This window comes from Thunnus thynnus, chromosome 18, assembly GCF_963924715.1.
Source record: "Thunnus thynnus chromosome 18, fThuThy2.1, whole genome shotgun sequence".
Taxonomy (NCBI): domain Eukaryota; kingdom Metazoa; phylum Chordata; class Actinopteri; order Scombriformes; family Scombridae; genus Thunnus; species Thunnus thynnus.
Genome location: NC_089534.1, coordinates 19,794,215 through 19,814,996, shown reverse-complemented (window position 1 = coordinate 19,814,996; position 20,782 = coordinate 19,794,215). Strand labels below are relative to the sequence as shown.

At 39.2% G+C, this 20,782-nt stretch overlaps 1 protein-coding gene across 4 annotated transcripts; it reads right to left on the bottom strand.

The window, feature by feature from the left end:
• Nucleotides 1–7,555: 7,555 nt before the first annotated feature.
• On the bottom strand, nt 7,556–19,005 carry LOC137169446 (single-minded homolog 1-like). Of its 4 annotated transcripts, none has more exons than XM_067572638.1 (12): nt 18,767–19,005; nt 17,485–17,906; nt 15,651–15,733; nt 15,407–15,496; nt 15,150–15,258; nt 14,616–14,701; nt 13,999–14,198; nt 13,599–13,705; nt 13,245–13,392; nt 10,469–10,625; nt 9,972–10,359; nt 7,556–9,540 (listed from the first exon to the last, which is right to left on the bottom strand). In XM_067572638.1, the coding sequence occupies exons 2-12, from the start codon at nt 17,657–17,659 to the stop codon at nt 8,798–8,800; spliced, it is 2,286 nt and encodes a 761-aa protein (XP_067428739.1). In that variant the 5' UTR covers nt 17,660–17,906; nt 18,767–19,005; the 3' UTR covers nt 7,556–8,797. The 4 variants fall into 4 exon arrangements, with proteins under 4 accessions (XP_067428739.1, XP_067428742.1, XP_067428740.1 ...); XM_067572641.1 differs by having other exon boundaries at nt 9,972–10,356; XM_067572639.1 differs by having other exon boundaries at nt 18,844–19,005.
• Nucleotides 19,006–20,782: the final 1,777 nt, after the last annotated feature.

The following is a 20,782-nucleotide window of genomic DNA, read 5'->3' as shown; positions in this document are numbered from 1 at the left end:
TAAAATCAATTCTAAAACTGATAGGCAGCCAATACAATGACTTTAAAATAGGTCTTATATGTGCTCTCTGTCTGGTCTTCGTCAGAGTTCTGAACAAGTTGTAGGAGGCTTTTTAGGTAGACCAAAGAAGAGAGCATTGCAATAGTCAAGCCTAGAGGTTATAAAAGCATATGTTAGTTTTTTGTGTCAGCCTGAGAGAGAAATGGTCTAACCTTAGCAATGTTTCTAAGATGATAAAAAGACACTTCGGTGACATTTGAAGTGTGGACTTTAAAACAGATCAGCATCAAAGATAAGTCCAAGGTTTTTGACCCGGTCCTTGGCATAAAGAGCTAATGACTGAAGGTGCACAGACAGTTGCTCTCTCAAGGCTTTTGCCCCAAATATTATGATCTCTGTCTTGTCTTGATTCAGCTGAAGGAAGTTGTATGACATCCATACATTTATGTCATACAGTATTTACATAACACTAACCTATCAATGGGGCTAAAATCATCTGGGGATACAGAAATGTATAGTTGGGTGTCATTTGCATAGCTACGAAACTCAATTTTGTGCTTTCTGATGACATTGTCAAGTGGTAGCATATAGAGGCTCAAAAGGACTAGACCTAAAATAGAACCTCATATCCCACAGGTTATGTCTGTTTTCTCTGAGGAGTGGTCACCCAGGGAAACAAATAACTCCTGGTCAATCAAACATGATCTAAACAAACTTGATACTCACCTTACACAACTAAACTAACCAACTACAAAAGCATAGCCAAATTATTTGTGCATTTTATACATGTGAACTGGAAAAAAATGATGTAAAAGAGCATTCTGTAAGATTTGGGTTTGCTAACTCTTTTTGTACTTGCTGTATTGCCATCATTGTTTCCAACTACGTGGGAAGCCAACATTTATAGGCCCTTTAAGCCCTTCCTCAAGCGGTTGTCAAGAGGCATTTTGGAAAATTACGAAATTGCTAAGCGAAATAAAAACAGATGAGGAAAGAAGATACAAAACAAATTACAACAGAAGACAAAATAATTCATGACACACGCTGAGCGTAATTTATTGATTATATATATTAAAAGACTATTACATATGTTTTCTTTAACGAGAAACGGGAATCATACTGAAACAAGCAGATATTTTGGATAATTGTTGTTACACAGAAATAATTATGACCCGCATGTTCACCTTGAATTTGCTATTTGATAATTTTCTCCATGTGTTGCCTCAGTATTCTGGTGTTCTTTGTGAGGAGTGTGTAATGTGAGTATCAAGGACTATGGTGGTACAGTGTCAGCACCGGCCCCTCCTGCTGCTCTGCTCCACTACTGCTGCTGCTGCTACTGCAGGGGAATCTCCTCATTGGCATGCATGCGGTGACTTGGAGCTGTGGAGCACCGGCACCCTCTCTCTAGGGACTCTCTCCTCGCTCTTTCCTCTCTCCTTCTTTCTCCTTGTCTGTCTCCTGCGCTCTCCCTCTTGCCCCCCTCACGCAGCTGTCACAATATCTGCTCGGTACGAGTGCTAGAGGGATCGTAGGAATAGAAGAGCCCGGCTGATGCGCCGCTTTAGAAACAGAAGATTTCAAAACAGAATGGCTGAAAGGCCTCTCATGAGAGGCATTGAATCAATCTTGAGATGTGTGAATGATTTGTATCGTGCATGTAGTATAGTTGTCAGTGCACCAGGGGATTATTCTTACAGCACTATAGGAAATCATTTAATGGTGATATATTTGTATCCTTTCCAAGTATGTCCAGTAGACTTACATATCTCCCTAATGAAATTATTAAAAACATCATGTGAAATGCAAAATGACACTATCAAAACTTGCCATGATAAGATCTTGGCAGATTTATGAGGTGTTTACAGTAAGAGGGAGTGAGATGCAAACAAACAAACACAGCTCCTTGGCATGTGTATGAGAGCATTTCGTAGATATGTTGGAACGAACAATGGCAGATGAGAGCAGAGAAAGAGAGAGAGAGAGAGGAGACATGGATCCTGTGTGGCTCTGTGGATTTGGCAGGAGTGAAAGCAGTGAGAAGAGCGCTGATACCAGCCAGACTCAAGCTGTGGGCAAATCAAGCGTGAAATCAGGAACAAAGGGATTCACAGGATTGGAGGGCATTAGATTCACACTGTCTGAGCCTTGGTGGTGTGTGTGTGTGAGTGTGTGAGTGTGTGTGTGTGTGTGTGTATGTAGCAGGGGCTCAGGATATCGTACTTGTAGTCTTTTTTAATAGCCTTATTTCTGAGGGATTAGTGAGTTTTAAATTAAGGTGGTTTTGTTACGGTTTTGTAAAAGTGATCATGATTTTGATTGTGATTTAAAAAACAAAATTCTTAATGAAGGAAGTGACATTTCGTCAAAATTACTATCCTATAGTTTCAAGTTTGTGGGATTTATTCTATATGGCCTAAGTGTTTTTGTGGCTTTCACAAAGGTGGAGTTGTGGGAATACTGAATAGAACAAATTCATCTGGTCCAATTATTTGAAAGAATTTACTAACATTTAAAGTCAATCATCATACTTGTAGAGCTAACCATTTATCCATTGTAAGAGAAATGTAGTCGTATTTGAAAAAAAAAGACTATTAATTAGATAACAGAATATAGGCAATGACTTGTTTGAATGCTTTAAGGGACAAAATGCAATTAAACTGAGATTATAAACCCTGACATCATTATATACCACTTGAAATTGTGTTGGTAATGTTATGTACATGATAAGTCTGGTGATATGTATTTTCCTATTGTCAACAAATCCCATGAAAAAAACAAGACCAACAATGAATTGATTCTACTGACAAGATGTTTGTGTATCCAAAGCCTGATATAACTTATTCCACTGTAGTACCAATCTCAATTTTTGTCCAAATCTATTAAAAACACACCAATGAGCCACAATGTCACCCTGGAAGACATGTTTCTTCATTACCTCGAACCTGGGCACTGCAGTTTATTTGAGTCAATCCAATATACACTATCCTGCTGCTTTAAATACTCACTAATAGAACAAATCTGTAATTGAAAATAGTCCCATACAAATGCATTGTTTACTTGCACTTTAGGAACGTTTGCTAAAAACTACAGTGCCCAGCTTTTTTGGGAAACTATTAAGCTTTTTTTAAAAAATAAAACTATATATTTGTGCCTTTTTTTTCAAGATTTACATCTTCAGGAGGAACAAATGGTCTTGGGAATGGGTGCTAAAGACAGGTTGGGAAGTGTTGGGAGATGGACAAACACATGTTTTGTTTTGGTCTTTTCATGGGATTTGTTGACAATAGTAAGAATACAGAATATTGTCAGTCATATCCTTCAATTTTGAATCTCTAAATTAATTGTTTATCCTAGTTGGTGAAATTTGAAAATATACTCATCGAATACTAAGAGTGTTTTTTATAGTGTCTGTAATTACCAATATATTTTCAAATCAGCAACTAACTCAGGTGCTGTGACACAGTGAGAAACCTTATTTCCTCTCCACTTTGCAGCATGACCCCTGTCTCCTGGCTCAGCCAATCAGATCGACCAGATGACCTCAATATCCTGGTCCACCCGATCAGAACATCTAAATGTGTTCTGGTGCAATGAGGTCTGCTGTCGCAGTGTTGCTAAGTGCCCTGGTTGAAGGATTTTCCCAAATCCTGTGCTATTTTGCCCTTGGTTGACTCATTTGCAGGTGGTTCACCACCAGAAGTGAACAAGTTTATTGTAGCATAGGAAATAATTTAATGCACAGTAGAAAATTCGCCTTTTTTTCACACTTTGATGTTGTGTTTTGAAGCAAAAAAAATATAGAAACCGCAATTCCCAAGCTGAATATTTGGAGGGGAAAAAAAGATTTCAGAGATACAGAGGAATTAAACAATTATGCCAGTTTACACTCACAGAGGTCATAAAGTACACAGAAAACATGTTGAAACGTTTTCCTCTGAGTTGGTCTGAAGCTGCTTCATAAGGATGACTCTTCACTAGGCGCCAGGTTGAATTATGGAGGCGCTAGTGGAGGAACACTTTAATTGATGTATGAATATGCAATTGTGCCTCAATCCCAGGCCTGAAATCAATCAAGCAGACATTCAGGGCTATTCTGAGCCTCGCCACCTGCACGCTCGTATTTTGTGGTCGTTTGTGAAGTTAGGTTCTATTTCTCTTTCACTGCAGTTGTGAAGCCCTGGGATCTCGCTTTTGTGGTTCTATAGCTTACCTCCACTCAGAGCTGACCGAAACACACATCCAGCATCTTTATCTCCTCTAACTGCTAATACGTTCTGCTGTAAACAAAGCTGATTCATTCATGCTTTCTATTTGCAGTAGCATAGAAGTTAAATCAACTGCATATGCTTAAATTTTGTAGCACTAGAGTAAGGAAACAATTAACATAACACATCTGGTCTTGCAATGACATCATAATCATCCTTTATTTTATCCCTGATTGATTTTATTCTAGTCCTAACATCTGCTATCCTCCAATAACTTCATCAGTTCCAAAAAAATTAAAGACATCTCGATTGTAGTTAAAGAAAGATCTGTCCTGCTAATGTGTTGTCCCTTATTAATCCTTTATTTTAAGTATTTGACAGGAGTGGAAAATAGCATAAATAACTGCACTTTTACTTACATAAACTTAAGCACAATTTTGAGGTACTTAAATATTTTCAGTTTATGATACTCTGTACTTCCACGTCTCTACATTTCAGAGGGAAACTCACAACCAAGTTATTCTTATTCATGGCTTTAACTATATAAACATTAGTAGATAATTTATTAATTATAATAAAACCATTCATTCCAACTTATAAAACCTTTATAAAGGGATCCTTATTAGAAAGTGGGTCCAATTTAGCATACAAAATGTATTATTAACCTATAAAATATGTTAATTTGTTACAGTACATAAAGTAGTTTATATTAGCTCCATGCTGAAATGCTACAGCATTAAAATGCTGCTCACACATCTTTCATTAATAATAATGCATTCAGTAAAATAACTTTCTGAAATTCTACATAATGAGTACTTTTACTTTTGACACCTAAAGTATATTTTACTGATAATACTGACAGACTTTTATTTGAGTAAAGCTTTGAATGCAGGACTTTTACTTGTAATTAAATATTTTTACATTGTGGTATTGCTACTTTTATTAAAGTAAAGGATCTGAGTGTTTCTTCCACCACTGCTATGTGATGACTTTATCATCTGTTCTTCCCAAAATCTGTGAGAAAACTGTTCATCCTCCTCTTCACTGGCATACAACCCCTCTGATATGGAGGCTCTATAATAGCTTTTTTCTATCTATGGATCTGGGGTACTGAAGAGAGGATCTTGGGTGTAGGGGTAAGGTATGGATGTTAAAGGGCTATATGCAAGTGTGCACAGTCTGGGCAAAAGGCCCAGTGTTTGGCTCCATTTGTAGCCGACTCTACATGTGAAAGCCTTTAGGGCATATCAGGCAAAAGCCCCAGTGTGAAGAAAAAAAAAAAAAAAGGTTTCTTTTTATTGAAATATCTCAGCTATAAACACAACCACACTCATTCACACACACACACACCGTTTCTAAGCTTCGGTGATGTCAACAGCAGAACAGAGCAGTAGTTCTACCTCCTGGAATGACAGCAGCAGTGATATCTGGCAGACCATCAGATGGTCATGTCAGCCGTGACTGATGGAAGTTCTGCATCCAGACTGTGTCCAGGACCTTCTCAGCTCAGGCAGGCAGGCGCTCCAGCTACATGTGAATAACTTACATACATTAAAATACATGGCAGAGAAATTGCCTCTAAGCAGAGGTCAGAGCGGCTAAACGTGCAAGTTCAACCGCTCCAAACAGTGGGAACGTGTTGCTGCAAGTGCATTTAAAACGTGGCAGCTCAGTAGTCATACTAGTAGTTTGCTGTTGTAATGACATGTTCAGGGTTTGGACTAGATGTTTTTTTTTAATTCTTTCCTGTAATTCACTTGTTTTTGTGTATATTTAAAAATTGGATATTCTATATTTTTCCACGAAAAGACCTTAGATCTTATGGTCTGTGTAGCCAAAGCCTGATATAACTTATTCCTCTGTGCCATAGACCTCCATTGTTGTCCAAAATCTATTAAAAACAGATCAGCGAGTCAAACCCTTTGTACCGGGAGACAAGTTCCTTCATTACGATGATTGTGGGCACTGTAGTTTATTCTTAGTCAATCCCAAATACGTTCTCCTGCTCTCTAGGGTACCAAATGTAATAATCTGTGGCTTAAAATAGTTCCAGGCAGTTACACCATTTACTTCAGCTTGTGCAACAATGCAACAATGCCCAGTGGTTTGAAGAAATTACAAATATATAGTTAAAAATTAAATTAAATGTAGGTTTTTAAAAACTATATACAGTATATTTACATCCTCACTGTTGGTTTTGGTCTACTCGTGGCATTTGTTGACAATAAGACCATCTAATCTTCCTAAGATCTCAACTGTTCAAGGGGCTGAAATTGAAGTAGTCGCGACATATAAGTATTTAGGTATAATAATTGATCAGAACTTGTTATTCAAATCACACGCTGAAAACCTTGTTTCCAAGTTGAAACTTCAATTAAGTTTCTTTTTTTGGAATAAATCCCGTTTCTCCCTCCAGGCAAGGAAACACTTGATTTTCGGCAACTTTTTTACCTTTATTGGACTACTGCGATCTGCTCTTTATGAAAGCACCTGACCAGTGCCTTAAGAAGTTGGATACTGTATACAACTGTGCTTTACATTTTCTTACTGGCTGTGGCAGTCTCATAAACCACTGAACTCTGTATGCTGCTGCTAAGCAGCCATCTCTGTATGTCTGCAGATTTTCTCATTGGTTGGCTTTTATATATAAATCTCGCTCATGTACATACATATGTGAAAACCAAAATCGATATGGCCTGTGCTCTCATGATATTCAACAGATGTGGGTCCCCAGAGTTAGAACAGAATTAGGCAAAAAAGCTTTTAAAAATGCTGCCCCTTCTCCCCGGAATAATGTACAGAATGACCTGAAACTGTCAGAGCTGATTACTGAGGGGGAATTAAAGTCCATTTTAAAGCATTGAGAAAATAGTACTCTTGGTAAATGTGCTCCTAAATTTTCACTGAAATTGCTTTAGAAATTTGTACCTGTTTATGCATCATAACTGGATTTTTGTCCTTGACCTTGTATTGCATATTAACTGGATATTGTGTTCATTCGTTTGTTATGTGTGACAGTTGTATTTCTCTGTTTGTATTGTTTGTGTTTGTTGTTGTAACAATGTTTATGCTGCTCTCTTGGCAAGGTCACTCTTGGAAATGAGTGAATTATCTCAGTGAGACTTTCACCTGGTTAAATAATGGATATATACATGTATTCTTTTTCTAATGTATTCTACAAAAAAATTCAAGATGAAATAATGAAACAATGGCCATTAAAATCTAAAGGTCTATAGCTTATAAAATTGCGGTTATGTAGTTTTTCTAAGGCAGCAGCATTATATGTTTTCTTTAAAAATTGTTTAGACAGGAAACAATTGTAAGACAAAAATCAACACAGACAAAAGTTATGTGTTTGCAACTGTATTCAGATTTAAGAGACCTTTTTAACAATTAATAAATAATCTTGTCACTTCTTGTCCAAAAGTTCATTGTGTGATGATATTTACATCATAAATTAAATAAGAGAAACTAAAGACATTCAACATATTTTTTAGATAAGCTTGTGTCAATCATTTCATTTTTAACCCCACTGTCATGACAAAAAAACAAAACAAATGGTTTTCTTTGAGAACAATTGCATGTGGAGCAGGATTTAATGCATACTCTATATACAGTATGCCAATAAGTTGGGTAAAGGTTAAGTCAGGTAAAAACAGGAAAATGTATACTCTGATATGTAAACAATATTGTTTTAGCCACAACTGTACGTCATTAATATCATGCCAAGCATGGGGAGATCACAAATGAGTTTGTTTCGTAATCTCTACGCCTTCTAAGTGAGGGCATTTCACAGATACACTAAAACAGTTCCAACTTTACACTTTTACATATCAGAAGCATTTTCTCTTTCCTGTTTTTTCCACTTTGTTTCATTTTATCACCTAATGTTGGTGTAATCCAAACACCAAAACTAATTCCACCAGTAAAGATTCTACTTGGACAGAAAAAAATGACACATACAGAAAACAGCCCACTGACAAATAAATACCAGAAAACATTGACATCTTACAATAGTGAAATGCTTGCCTTTCCCATGTTGCACCTCATGTGTCAAACATTATGCTCTGTGCAATGGAGTTTTCAGGTGAGGGGGCAATGGAACACATTTTCTTACTGCCTTTGGAAATTGTGTCCTGGACAGATTAACTAACAAGGCCAATGGTGCATGAGACGTTTGGGACAGAAACATTGGCTTGATGTTTAACCAGACTCAAACCCTTAGTCACCTTTGGAGGGAGGGGAATTCAGTTCACCGCCATTAAAATAACTCTCTATTCCTATGTAATGGAGCAAACCTTCACCCTATGCCACTTGGCGTACCAAACATTAGTTCATGAACATTAGTTCATCAGAGTCTTGGAAAATTGTGCTCCAATGACAAAGAAAAGGGAGACATATGATACAAAGGCCTGATGAACACAACTTGTGCTGTATGAACCACAAAGGGTGCATCAACCCAGTGTAGGTACCTTTTTTTTCATTGTTTTGCCTTTTGTATCAAGCACCTAAGTGTTGCATGTACATACATCACCACCTTACTGTAACATCCTCATTTAGAGAACAGGACTTATCTGCATCAGACATCGTCAGCTTCCATTGGTTATGATAACTGAGGTGGCCTTGTGTCCCTGCATCTGCTCGGCTTGCATCCTCACATGGGATGCCACATCATACTGAACTCCTCCACAGGCCAGACCCGAGTAACTCCGCAGGCTCTCCGGGTCATACAGGTGCTCCAGGGAGTACCCAGTCAAAGCATAAGCTGCTTGCCTGTCCAACGGTTGCCTCTCCTGGGCCGAATAGAGCAGAGGGCTCCCCTGGGGTTGTGGAGGGTGGGGGGACAGATCCGTCTGCATGTAGTCTTTGTTGAGGGAGAGGCCCGACCTGGGGATCCCATCAGAGCTGGGGCTGCTGAGACGAGACAGAGATGCCGGGCTGGTCGTGTTTTCGTCATTGTCATGAGGACCGAGCACTTTGACGCCGTCCCGGTGATGGAGGCGTTCAGAGGGGAGGTCAATGCTGGGGGCTCCTGGGCCTCGACACACCACGCTGGGCATAGTGAGCTGGGAGTGGTGGGGTAGGGAGGAGGTGAAGCATGGGCTATGAGCCTTAGTGAGACCTGAGATGTCCAGCGGCCCCTTGTGTTGCTGCAAACGGCTCTCTTCCTCTTTGATCATCTGCTGTGTGGCGCGGATCAGGGTCTCCATCTTGCTGGGCTCTCGAGGGCTAGCCCGGAAATGGTCACCATGGTATCGCTCACCTGAATCACTGGTGGACCCCCCACCATCCGGTGAACTCACTACACTGTCTTCATCCCAGTGGCCCCGTCCTGTAAGAAGAGTTCAATGGCCACATTTCAAAACAGTGAAATAAATGAATTACATTGTGTTAATAAGTAATTTGACCCTTTCTGCCTGCATTTACAGTGTGGTTGGAAAAAGTTTCTAAAACCATGAGTTGTCTGGGTAATGTGTGAAATTCAGTTTTAAATTCATATGGAACCATGGTCTGTTAGACTGAATGTCTTGGCAGAACCACAGTGGGGGTTGTTTCACTGTTTGAGGATGTGAGATGTGAAATGACTTGGCTTTCAATTGCAGGAAATTTTTGAACAGATGGTAGCAATCGGCACACTGGCAAGAGACGGCGTAAACAACTTAGCATGTCCCATAATAACATTGGGAAAACAGCTACCAGGAGAAGCTAGGCCAGAGTTATTTTCAGAGACAGATGGTTGTAGTCTCAACCCTAACACCTCACCGTGAATGGCTCCATGGTAGGATGTGATTTCGTAGCCCTCGCTATTCTCCACGGAAGATTTCGGCAGTGAGAGCACAGACCGTGTGGCATCCCACCACACCTCTCGTCCTGACTGGGGGGCTCCCAGGAAGTAGCGCCCACTCTGGCATCGAACACGATCACAGGTGGTGGTGTGAGGATGCGCTTGAGCATGGGCGAGATCCTCTTCTGATAGACCCAGGCCGTAGCACAGGGAGCCTGACTCTGGGTACAATCGGTAGGCACATGATGCCTCCGTGGCCTCACCAGGATCCAACAGCTGGGGAGAGGCAGAGTCTGTCAGCGGGCTCCCTCCCCATTGGCTGTCTTGGTCTGACTCTGAACGCTCTGGATTGAAAGCTGAAAACTGCTGGACATAAACAAGAAAATCAGTTTGTGATTTGAACCTCTTTCTAACAATTAAGCCTGCACTGAGTCCCCTCTCTTGATTTAGCTCTATAAAAGAGGCTGTTTATTACCTGCGGGTAGGGTGAAACTCTGGCTTTGGCCTTCGCCTGGGTCAGACGTGACTTTGTGGTCTTCCTGTCTTCACTGTGACTGTCAGTGTAGGGGAAGGCGGGCTTGGTGGGGCTCATTTGGTCCAAAGACAGCTGCATTCCCTTATACTCAGTGTCCCTTTTGACACACATAAAATATATGTTAGAGATAAAAATAAGTGTTTTAACCAATATTTATCCAGGTTGTGACTTTTTATCCATGGTAGCAGCATGGCTCAAGGGAGGCAATGTTGGTCTGTCATCTGGTCAACAACTACAGAATGGACTGACATGAAATTTTGTACAAACTTCCTCAAGGTCCCTAGAGGATGACGCCTGATTTTGGTGATCCTCTGACTTTTCCTCTAGCGCCTTCATAACTTGTGGTTTTGGGTGAAATATCCCTATTTTTTATCTAGCTAACTTTCATATATCCACTATGTGTTTACAGCTAATGAGCAAATCTTAGTAAGCTAACTCACTGAACTAAGACGATGACATTGTTAAATATTATATCTGCAAAACAGCAGCATGTTAGCCTGTAGATGTTAGCATTTAACTCAAAGCACCACAGAGCTGCTAGCATGGCAGTACATTCTTAGAATCGTTTAAACATGGGTGCATCTCAGCTTCTCTTTGGTTAGAATTCTTTTATGCATTGTCTGCCGCAGGCGACTAAGCAGCTTTATTAGATGGTTGAGTGCCTTGCTCAAGTACACTGAATGTTGTTACTCAGATTTTACCAATTAATTCAGAGTTTATCAAACCTTTAAGATGGAATTTCTCCTAAATAATCTGAGCACCTTCTTTCTTTCTTACAGCCCTGTGTTGTGTTACATTAGGTGACATAAGAGTAATGTGTCTGAAGCAGACATCTTGGCCAATATTGAATATAGATAGCTAGACAGACTTATTTTACAAACACAATTTTTATGACATGAGTGATGTGAGGACTATGAGAAGTGAAAACATAATTTAAGATAAATTTAAGAGATTACGCCCTCCCACTTCTCGGCTTTGAGTACCTGAGAAAAAATAACAGACACCCTGAAGAAAGTTAATCATTCTTTTCTACCGTAAAACCAATGCCAGAGCGCTGCCAGAAAGCAACATGAGTAATGTGCACATGCACAGACACATGCACGTGTGTACACACAAACTACCCTTGCATTAAATCTCCTCTGCAAGCATCTTATAAAAAATATTTTTTGATTATTGCAGACTTGTTTTTACTTGCATGTGTGCATGCAGCTTGTGCACCATCTTTGACATTTTAACCCACTGTCCTGTAGCTGAACTCAATCCAAGTGTCACTGTCGAGGGAGTGAAAAGGCTCCTGTGTCAAGTGTTCAGCAAACATGAGCCTATTCTTAACTTATCACATCAACAGTATGTAATAGCAGCTGCCTGGCATTTTAAACCCTGTGGCCCATCCCTGACCCTGCACTGCCAGCCTCTTTAATATGACTCTAAATATGACCCATTCTTTATGTACAACACCTTAGGGGAAAGGCTGTGTTTGGATAGCCAGTACACAGTGTGACTGTTATTTGCTTTTGCAGGTATAGTTGCTGTGGCTGGTTCTGCATCCTATCTGTGCCCTGGCTGACTTATGTCTGAGCCAATAATGTTGGGCCTTTGTGCAAACTCAGCTGTGTTAGCCGAATTCCACCTCAGGGTCAATGTCAGAGCACCTCATGTCTGAAATGCGCCACCAGCCAACCTCTAAACATGATTTATTAATGGATTCTTGTTGGGTTAAAACGCTGTTGGGGCAAGGCGATTGAATTGCTGTTCGTATTTTTTAATGTAGTTGTTTTTTGGGTTTTTTTGCGTTCTTGCTGCGTGTGAGCTTTTGGATACTCCTGTGTTAGAGCTAATTATGCGTTTGGAAATTCGCTGTCATTTTAATGTAGTTACTTTGTTGTCTCCTTACTGCATTGAAGAAATCAATACCTGGAGTGCAGCCATATGCATGCATGCACGTACAGAGACTCACACCAGCACACCATCACACACAGAAGGACACACACAGAAAAGCGACATGTGGATCAACCAAACCTAACAAGGAAAATCCAACATGTGCTACAGCTATGAGATAGCTATTGATTCTTAGTTCACCGTTTCGATCGATTTTGCTTTCTTTAGACCTGCGGATCGATGGTGACAGTAGAGGTTTTTTGATGGGGTTGAACCCTGGTGTTTGTCTTGCTGTCTCAAAGGGCCTGAGTGTGGTTTGTGCTCTCATAACACACAACTGCCTGAGACCTGCAGCCGCAGTAGTTTGTGGATTTGTACAGAGAGGCTACAGAGGGATAAAGGGAGGGATTTTTCAGAGAGACAAAGACCCATCACATCACAGAGTGAGCTTCAAGCATGGATCATAAGAGTGTATGATATGATTTTACTTAATCCAGTTAAATATTCAATGCTATTCCCTCAGCAAACACCATTAAACATGCACTTGCTTTTAGCCCAGTATGACCTCATAAACCCTGTGTTACTAAAATTATGTAACTGTAATTTTGGGGATTTCAGTCCAAAATGCAATAATTGTGATAACTTGTATATAAAATGTATGACTTATAATCATTAATGAAACATAGCAACAACATCATATGTATGAATGATACCTTTTTAATAAACAAATGTCTCAAGAAAGCTCTCACTATTACTCTCAAATGTTTCTCAAGAGTAGCTCTGTTTTGAAAAGTTCTCTCTGCAGATTTAGGGATTAAAATTTTTTTTCATGACTCACGTGAGGACGTAGTTGACGCTGACTATACAGTGGGGTCTTGAGGATCGGCTGTTGTGGACAATTGTGGCGTAACTCTGGACCCAGACCCAGCCGCCGTGCTTTGCCAGGAAACGATAATACTTAGTAGTGACTTGGCCTTTTACCAGCACTGAAAGAGATAAAAGAATCAGACAGATGACAGGGATTAACGTATTTAACGACATGCATGTTTGTGTGTGAGAGCCATGTCTGCTCGTACAGCCGTAATTGTCTGCATGTGGTGGTTGCAGCAGGGTGCCTGAGCAGTTACTGTCTGACAAAAAGAAGGTCAGGCAGCCTGTTGTAAAAGAATAATAGAGCAAGCTTGTAACTCACAGAGGTGGTGTGCACAGCGGAGGTGGAAGATGTCACAGCTGTGGACGTGATGGTACAGAGTTTTCTCTATCAGGTCCTGGGGTTCATAACCTGTCAGCTCTGCTACCCTGGAGAGGAATTAAGGAGTTATGTTAAAAATATCCAGAGGGATTCTGATATTTTTTTTTAAATATCTTTGCTTTTGCTGAGGGAAGAAAATCTGATTGTGTTTTGCAGGCAACAACTTTAGTAATTTTTTGGAGCTCTTGATTCACCTCACTTGTGAGAAATTGAGTTGTAGGCTTCACATTAAACATACACAACTAATGAAAATTACATTACAAATGATTGTAACAATTTAAAAATGCAGTGAGAGATTATTATTAAAGATTAATGGCATGATGTATACAGCACTGTGTACCTGGAGTCAAGGAAGATGAGCTTCATGTCTAGACTGGCTCTGAACATGAACATATTACTGTGCAGTTTGATCTCAGTCACAGCGCTGGGAGGCAGAGAGTGTCCCACAGCCACCAAACCCACATTCTGGTAGCAGCCCTCAAAAGGTGACATGTCCAAACTGTACTGACGGATCTTCAGGTAGCCGCTGCAGTGGATCACCTGTGGTGGAGCAGACAGAGTGTAAGACAATAAAAGTTAAATGTAGATTAACATAATAAAATAACAAAATACTACATAATTTATATATTGTTCAACATGAATTATGATGATCATTGAAATGCAATATTATATTAAATATGAATATTAAAATATTGAAATTCTGGCACAGAGACATTACAAGAATTATATGTTCATTATTCTTTTAGATACAAAAAATATAAAGCATATAGAGTATAAAAAATATCAAATAAAAATAAACGATATTAAAGAAAAAAAAATTGAATACTGGTCCCCATTTTTTTATTTTATCGAATGATTACATCTATTAATTCGATTTATTGAAATTAGTTAACTGATTAATAATTAACTAATTAAAAAAATACTTTTATGAGTAAGTGACAAAGCTTCTTTGCCTACCTTGTATCCACCACTGGTAAGTCCCGCGTTTCTTTTTGCCAGCACACATTTCATCCGCAGAAAGAAAGAGCGCTCTACTTCATACTCTGAAAGAGGACAAATAAATAAATAAGTAAAATAAAATAAAATAAAATAAAAATAACTGTGCGCTTTTAAAAAATAGCCCGATCAGAAAACACACAGGAGGCAAAAACAGAGGCTGTCATAATATGGCTGCATATTGAAAAACGTTGTCTCACAGACCAACATGCCAAACTGTCTTATGTTAAATATAAATATATACATTAATATTAATATACAATAATAACAATACAGGTGAAAATACGGAAAATTAACTGCGATTGTACTTCATGCAGGAATAAGACACAATAAAGAACATTTATTTTCCCCGCACTTTGGCGCAGACTATAACCATCAATGTTCCATCTGTGTAACATCACAGGCATCTGTTGCTTTTATTATAGCCATATGCTGCTTCTATACAAAGCAAGTTGCAATTAAATTGCAAATAGACGAGACAGTAATGTATTTTACCTTGGACGAAGTGTGAGTGATAGGGCTGATGTGGCGTGAGAACAGCTGTCATCTCGTCGTGGTCGGCAGGATGCACATATTCATAAATACTGTTCCCGGTCAACTCTACCTGTTGAGAATAACTCAGGTAATTAACAGGTAGGGACTGCATGACGGACGATGTACCATTAAATTATCTTTAAAGTGAAAAACAGTAGAAACGCAGAAAGTATATATGTTTATATCTGAAATAAATAAATATGATTGTACAAGCGGACCTGAGAGAGACCTAAATGGACCGACGCTGTCTCTGATATGTACATTATCTTCCCATCTGGAGCCACCACAAAGATGAATCCGTCCAGAGTCTGCAAATAAACAACATGCGACAGTTACGTGTCAAAATTATTTTACACGACCACGTTGACCATATTTGTTTGGCGCGTATCAGTCTATAGTGTTGGTAATGAAATAAAATAAAATAAAATAAAATAAAATAAAATAAAATAAAAATCAATATACCTGCAGTAAATGAGATCCCAGCTCTCGTCCAACATTGTCCAAAGATCTTGTTCTACTCGCATGACCCCAAGCTTCTCCCAGACCTGGAAAGAGTTGCAAATACTGTCTGTTTGGCTGCTGCGTGACATTATAATAAAGGGCTCGTGTTTTTATTTTATTTTGTTTTGCATCTTAATTATAAAAAATATAATGTTATATTTTGCCCTGCGTCTGCTTCTGATTATTAATATTATTGAAAAAAGCTGCATGGAATCACTCTTTTCTCTTTCACACACACAAACACACACACACACACGTGTCTGTTAAAAGGGCCTATTTAGAGTCAAAGCATTCACAGTTGTCTTTCCTGTATGTCTCTCACATGTTGCTCAGGCTGACTGGAGACATGAACCTCAACAATCTGCTGCTGTTTACAAGCTGCAAAGGCGACGCGTCTCTTACGACAACTATACAAATATAGACTCCCTCAATCTAGAGAGATTACACAATTTAAATAGCAGTATTCATCATGATGCTCCGATATTACTGTTATTTTATTATTATTACTATTATTTCATACCCTAAATGTAACCACAAATATGTCCATCTTTTGATTTTTGGGCCCAAGCACCCTACAAATCCCGCGCTGTGGGCTATTTTCAGTGTGCTGCTCGTTGTAATTCACTCAGTTAAATCAGAAATCTCATAGTGCTCGGCTATCATCAATAAATTAGATGCTCGTCTCCCCTGCTGTAAATCAAAATTTTAAAAAATAAGTCTCCGCTGTTGGATATTTGGCTTAATTTCACCTCACCAGATGAGAGGTTGCAGAAAAAAACCTGCAACAACAACAAAAAAGAAGTTCCTCTGTTTTTCCTACTCAAAGATTGAAAATACTAAAAATACTAATGATCAAATTGCTTTTGAAAAATCTTTTTAAATAATCAGGTCTGTCTTACAGGCTTTTATGTTACATGTTATGACATCAAACATATTAATAAACCTGTCCGTTACATTAACAATACATGGCAGCAAAAACGTGGAGCTTATGCTTTGATTTCATGGGAGATCATTTATAGCAATTTTGTTTTTCTTTTTTCTTCCACCGACCAGAGAGGCTGTGTGTGATTGTGTGTGTGTGTGTGTGTGCCTCCTGCTTACATGGCTTTAGGTGATTAGAAGCCTTGCAGGGCCTTTTTTTTTATAATTGGTGCGTCTTGTTCTCAGTCACGCAAGCCTGCAGAGACCTGTGTTAAAAAAAAAAAAAAAAAAAAAAAAAAAAAAAAAAAAGATGGAGGCAGATCGCCTCCTTTGCTGACGCCTTTGGACACACTGAATTAAAAACGATCATATTCAATTTGTAAAGACTCCCTGTAGATCAATGAGAAATTAATGTAATATTAATATTTCTGTATGGCTGAAAGTCCTTGGCGCGTGCATTAACAGTACTCTACTTAAATTTCATTTAATTGTATTTTTAAAAATCTCCCATAACATTACTACATTTAGTAGGAGAGCTAAAGTGATTTACGATATTACTACTACTTATATTATTCTATTTGCAGTAATTAACAGAGGCCTCATTATAAATAATATTTATATTACTGTGTTATTAGGGAATAATATTGAGTCGTGGAATAGTGATTTTTATAGTATCTCTCCTACTTTAACACCCATATACTGTAATTTTTCTTGTAAATTTGAGTTTTGTTTACTGTCGTTTGAACAAATAAAGCCATCATTATTTTTGAAGTGAATAATGAGAAATTCTGTGTATTCTCACTAAACTGAGCTCCACACCTGACAGGAAAAAAAAAAGTCAGTCAGTTGTGTGTAAAGTGGGCTCGTCGCTCACCCTGAGGGAAAACAATCCTCATCTTCAGGTAACTTGTGGTCAGTCTGATGATGGATGCTTTGTCCAGCTGTGATGTGATGGCCGATGGTAAGGGCAACATTTTGGCCAGTTCGTAAAATTCACTGTTCTCCTTTTCCCGTCTAGTCCTTGCGGCCGTTTTGGATTTCTCCTTCATCTCGACGCCGTTTCACTTGTATCCTTTTTCCTCCTCTGTAGCGGTGCTCAATCAAATCAGCATCAATTTCACTGATTTCTCTCCACTTTGCCTCCTTTTCATTGTAGAATAATTATCGACTAAAAGCTGGAGTACTAACACAAACACACAGTTGAATCCCAAATGTTTAAATATCCCTGGTACTCCTGACGGTGACGCTTCAGCTGGTTAAAGATCCACAATGCAGCCGCCGGCTTTCATCCATGACCTGCAAAATACAAATAAAAGAGAAATGTCATATCCAATTGGCATCACTGCGTTTTGATCTGTTGGACCGGACATGATGTAACTGTCCATTGTGTTATTTTGATGTGTGCCTGTTGCAGGCCTGCATGTCAGATGGAGCTGACTCTGGAAATGATATAGATATTTTTAAAGGCATGCAGTCAGTCTGTGCAATAACAAAAGCAGCAACAATAACTACAACATCAAAATATACAATAATGACATCTCAACCATCGCTACAACAGACAAAAATAATAATTAAAAAAAATCCTGTGCAACAAGAAATATCACAGAAAAGAAAACTACCTGCATACAATAGGAGTAATATCATTTCATGAAGATATGTTATTTTATTGATTATGTTATTTCACAGCTGACCTGCTCACAAATTCATGCATGGCCTCAGACCCATTCACACTGACTTTTCTTTACTTTTAAAAGACAAACTCAACCTTTGGTGCAATAAATTTCTCGGAATTTTCCTCAAGGGAGCACTGCACACATGTTTGTCTTCTGTCATTTTAACGAGCAAGTCCGTCTTTTATTTTTCATCCTAAAACAAATTTAAAAAATCTGCCAGTGAGAATAAATAATTCTGAATAATGCATTCTGTGTCATTCCGTGCTATCACAATCACTCAGTGGCATCGAGGAAATGACATTTGACCCGACACAATTCCTGAAACGTGAGGAACTGCGCTGGTAGAACAACTACAACATTTTTTTTTTCACCTCGCCGGTCGGTTTTTGAAAAGATACTTTTAAAAATAAAATCAAAGCAAAAAATGACATCCAGTACTAGCTGACAGACTTGTTAAGACAGATATATCCGCAGTATTCCTACCCGCGCTCAGAGACACTGTATTGTCCTACATGTGAATCGATCCTATGGCCTTGCAGGCAGCCTGCTGGGAATTTCACCTGTCCTGAACCGGGTTCACCAGTCGTCCCAGTTAAGTTTGGTTTCAGCTCCTCCTGGATTTCCACCTGGAAAGGCGAACGGGTCGTGCGCTGCATACACCTCTCCAAATTATAGTGACGCGCAACGAGTGGCTTTCGTGCCCAACAAGCCTCCTCTCCCCAACTATCTCAATGTCCCTCTCTGGAGCAGCTCGGGACCCGCCCACCGTGTGTCCGCATCGTTCTGATTGGCTGGAAGCGTTGAAATCCATCGACTGATTGGATACTTACCGTGGGCGTCAATTTGGCACGGCAAGGTATGCAAGGCACTTGGCAGTGAACGAAGTGAGCTTAGATGTGATCTTGTTGTGTTTTTGTCATTAGCGCGGAGAAGATCACGGATCAAACAGAAATAAAGAAATAAATCTGCATGAAATAGCACAGTAGGGATGTTCTGCATGAAAGCTTTAAAGACCTCCAGTTGGTGATTATTATAAGAAAATATAAAGGGGAAAAAACAGATTTTATTCCAGTAAAATGTTTTATTTCCACATTATAACGAGCCAAGTTTGTATAATATTCATATATAAACGTCTGAGTTCTCTATCCGGTTCAGTCTTTAAATGATTTACTACTCTCGTTGGTGCAATACTAAATAAATCCAGTATTTTTCATTAGTCACTGGTCAAAAATGCAGTTCCTCAAAAATGCAATATGTACTTTGGTAAAATATGGATAAGATGGACTGGTTTAATTATGTTTAAGTGATTAAAAAAACACAAACACAACGCTAAAAGTGGCCTAAAACACGGGTGTCTTTGTTTGGGAAAGTCAGTAAATGTGCTAAACGCATGCAGGTCCTGTTAATTGTCTAATAACCAGGCCTCAAACACCTCACTCCTCGCATTTTAACCTCTTATCACTGCTTGTAATTCTTAAAGTGAACTGCACACAAAATATTGATATCTGCGCTGCTAGTCTGCTCACCTGTTTAAAGGTTACGCTGAGTTTTTAACTTGTTTTCTTGTTGATTTCCCCCTTTTTTTTCTCAGTAGTTTGTTGCTGAAGCAAAAAAATCGTCCAGACTTCTATAGCAACAGCTTTCAGCTCTGAAGTGTAAGATATTTATCAAAATTTGAAACAGAAATCTCGAGGTTGAATTTGCACAATTTTCGGCGCATAGAAACAGGTGGAGTTTGGGATATTTATCATTTACCCTCTCTCCTAATTTACCCTCTTATGACCCGTTTTTTTTTTTTTTTTGTCTTGAGCTATTTCGAAACTGGGATTTTTTTTATTTATTTATTATCATTATTTAAGCCAAATGCAAAACAGTTCACACCCGGCTGAAAGAGCAGTGCGCCGCGTCCTGAGCTCATGCAATAGTTTGGTATCCGTCAAACATGTTTATCTGAGGATTAATTTCCATGGTGTGAATCAGATGAGAGCGCCGCGGCGCATGTAGTTTTTTAATTAGATACCGGGCGCTCAGATGGAGAAGGGGGGTGGAGGTGGGACGCGTATGAGGGGGGTTGGGGTTTAGATCAGCGGGCGCGGTGACGGGGGCGCGGACGCATGACGGTGAGCTCATTACGCACATAATTAGCCCTTAAATTGATGCTGCATCCTGCCATAATTGGAGACTCTCCTGCTGCCTGGGAACAGCTATCTTTCTGTTCCCCCATTTCCTCTCTCCCGCTCTCTCTTTCTCTATTTATCCATCTCTCTCTTTCTGTGTGTGTGTGTGTGTGTGTGTGTGTGTGTGAGAGAGAGAGAGAGAGGGAGAGAGAGAGAGAGAGAGAGAGAGAGAGAGAGAGAGAGATAACATATCTCTCTAAATGACTTCTGCTGGACTCAAAATTAGCCACACAAGGCTACACCTTTCTATTATTGTCTCATTTCTGACAGATAAAAACAACAAATTGGCAATTAGAGGACAGCCCCAGATGCTGAACAGTCT

Coding starts and splice junctions, on each gene's coding strand:
- LOC137169446 (XM_067572638.1), bottom strand. CDS start 17,659: ATGAAGGAGAAATCCAAAACGGCCGCAAGGACTAGACGGGAAAAGGAG. Junction 14,702..15,149: donor TCACTCACACTTCGTCCAAG/GTAAAATACATT, acceptor GTCCTCTTTCAG/AGTATGAAGTAGAGCGCTCT. Junction 10,626..13,244: donor AGCGTCAACTACGTCCTCAC/GTGAGTCATGAA, acceptor GTGTGTCAAAAG/GGACACTGAGTATAAGGGAA.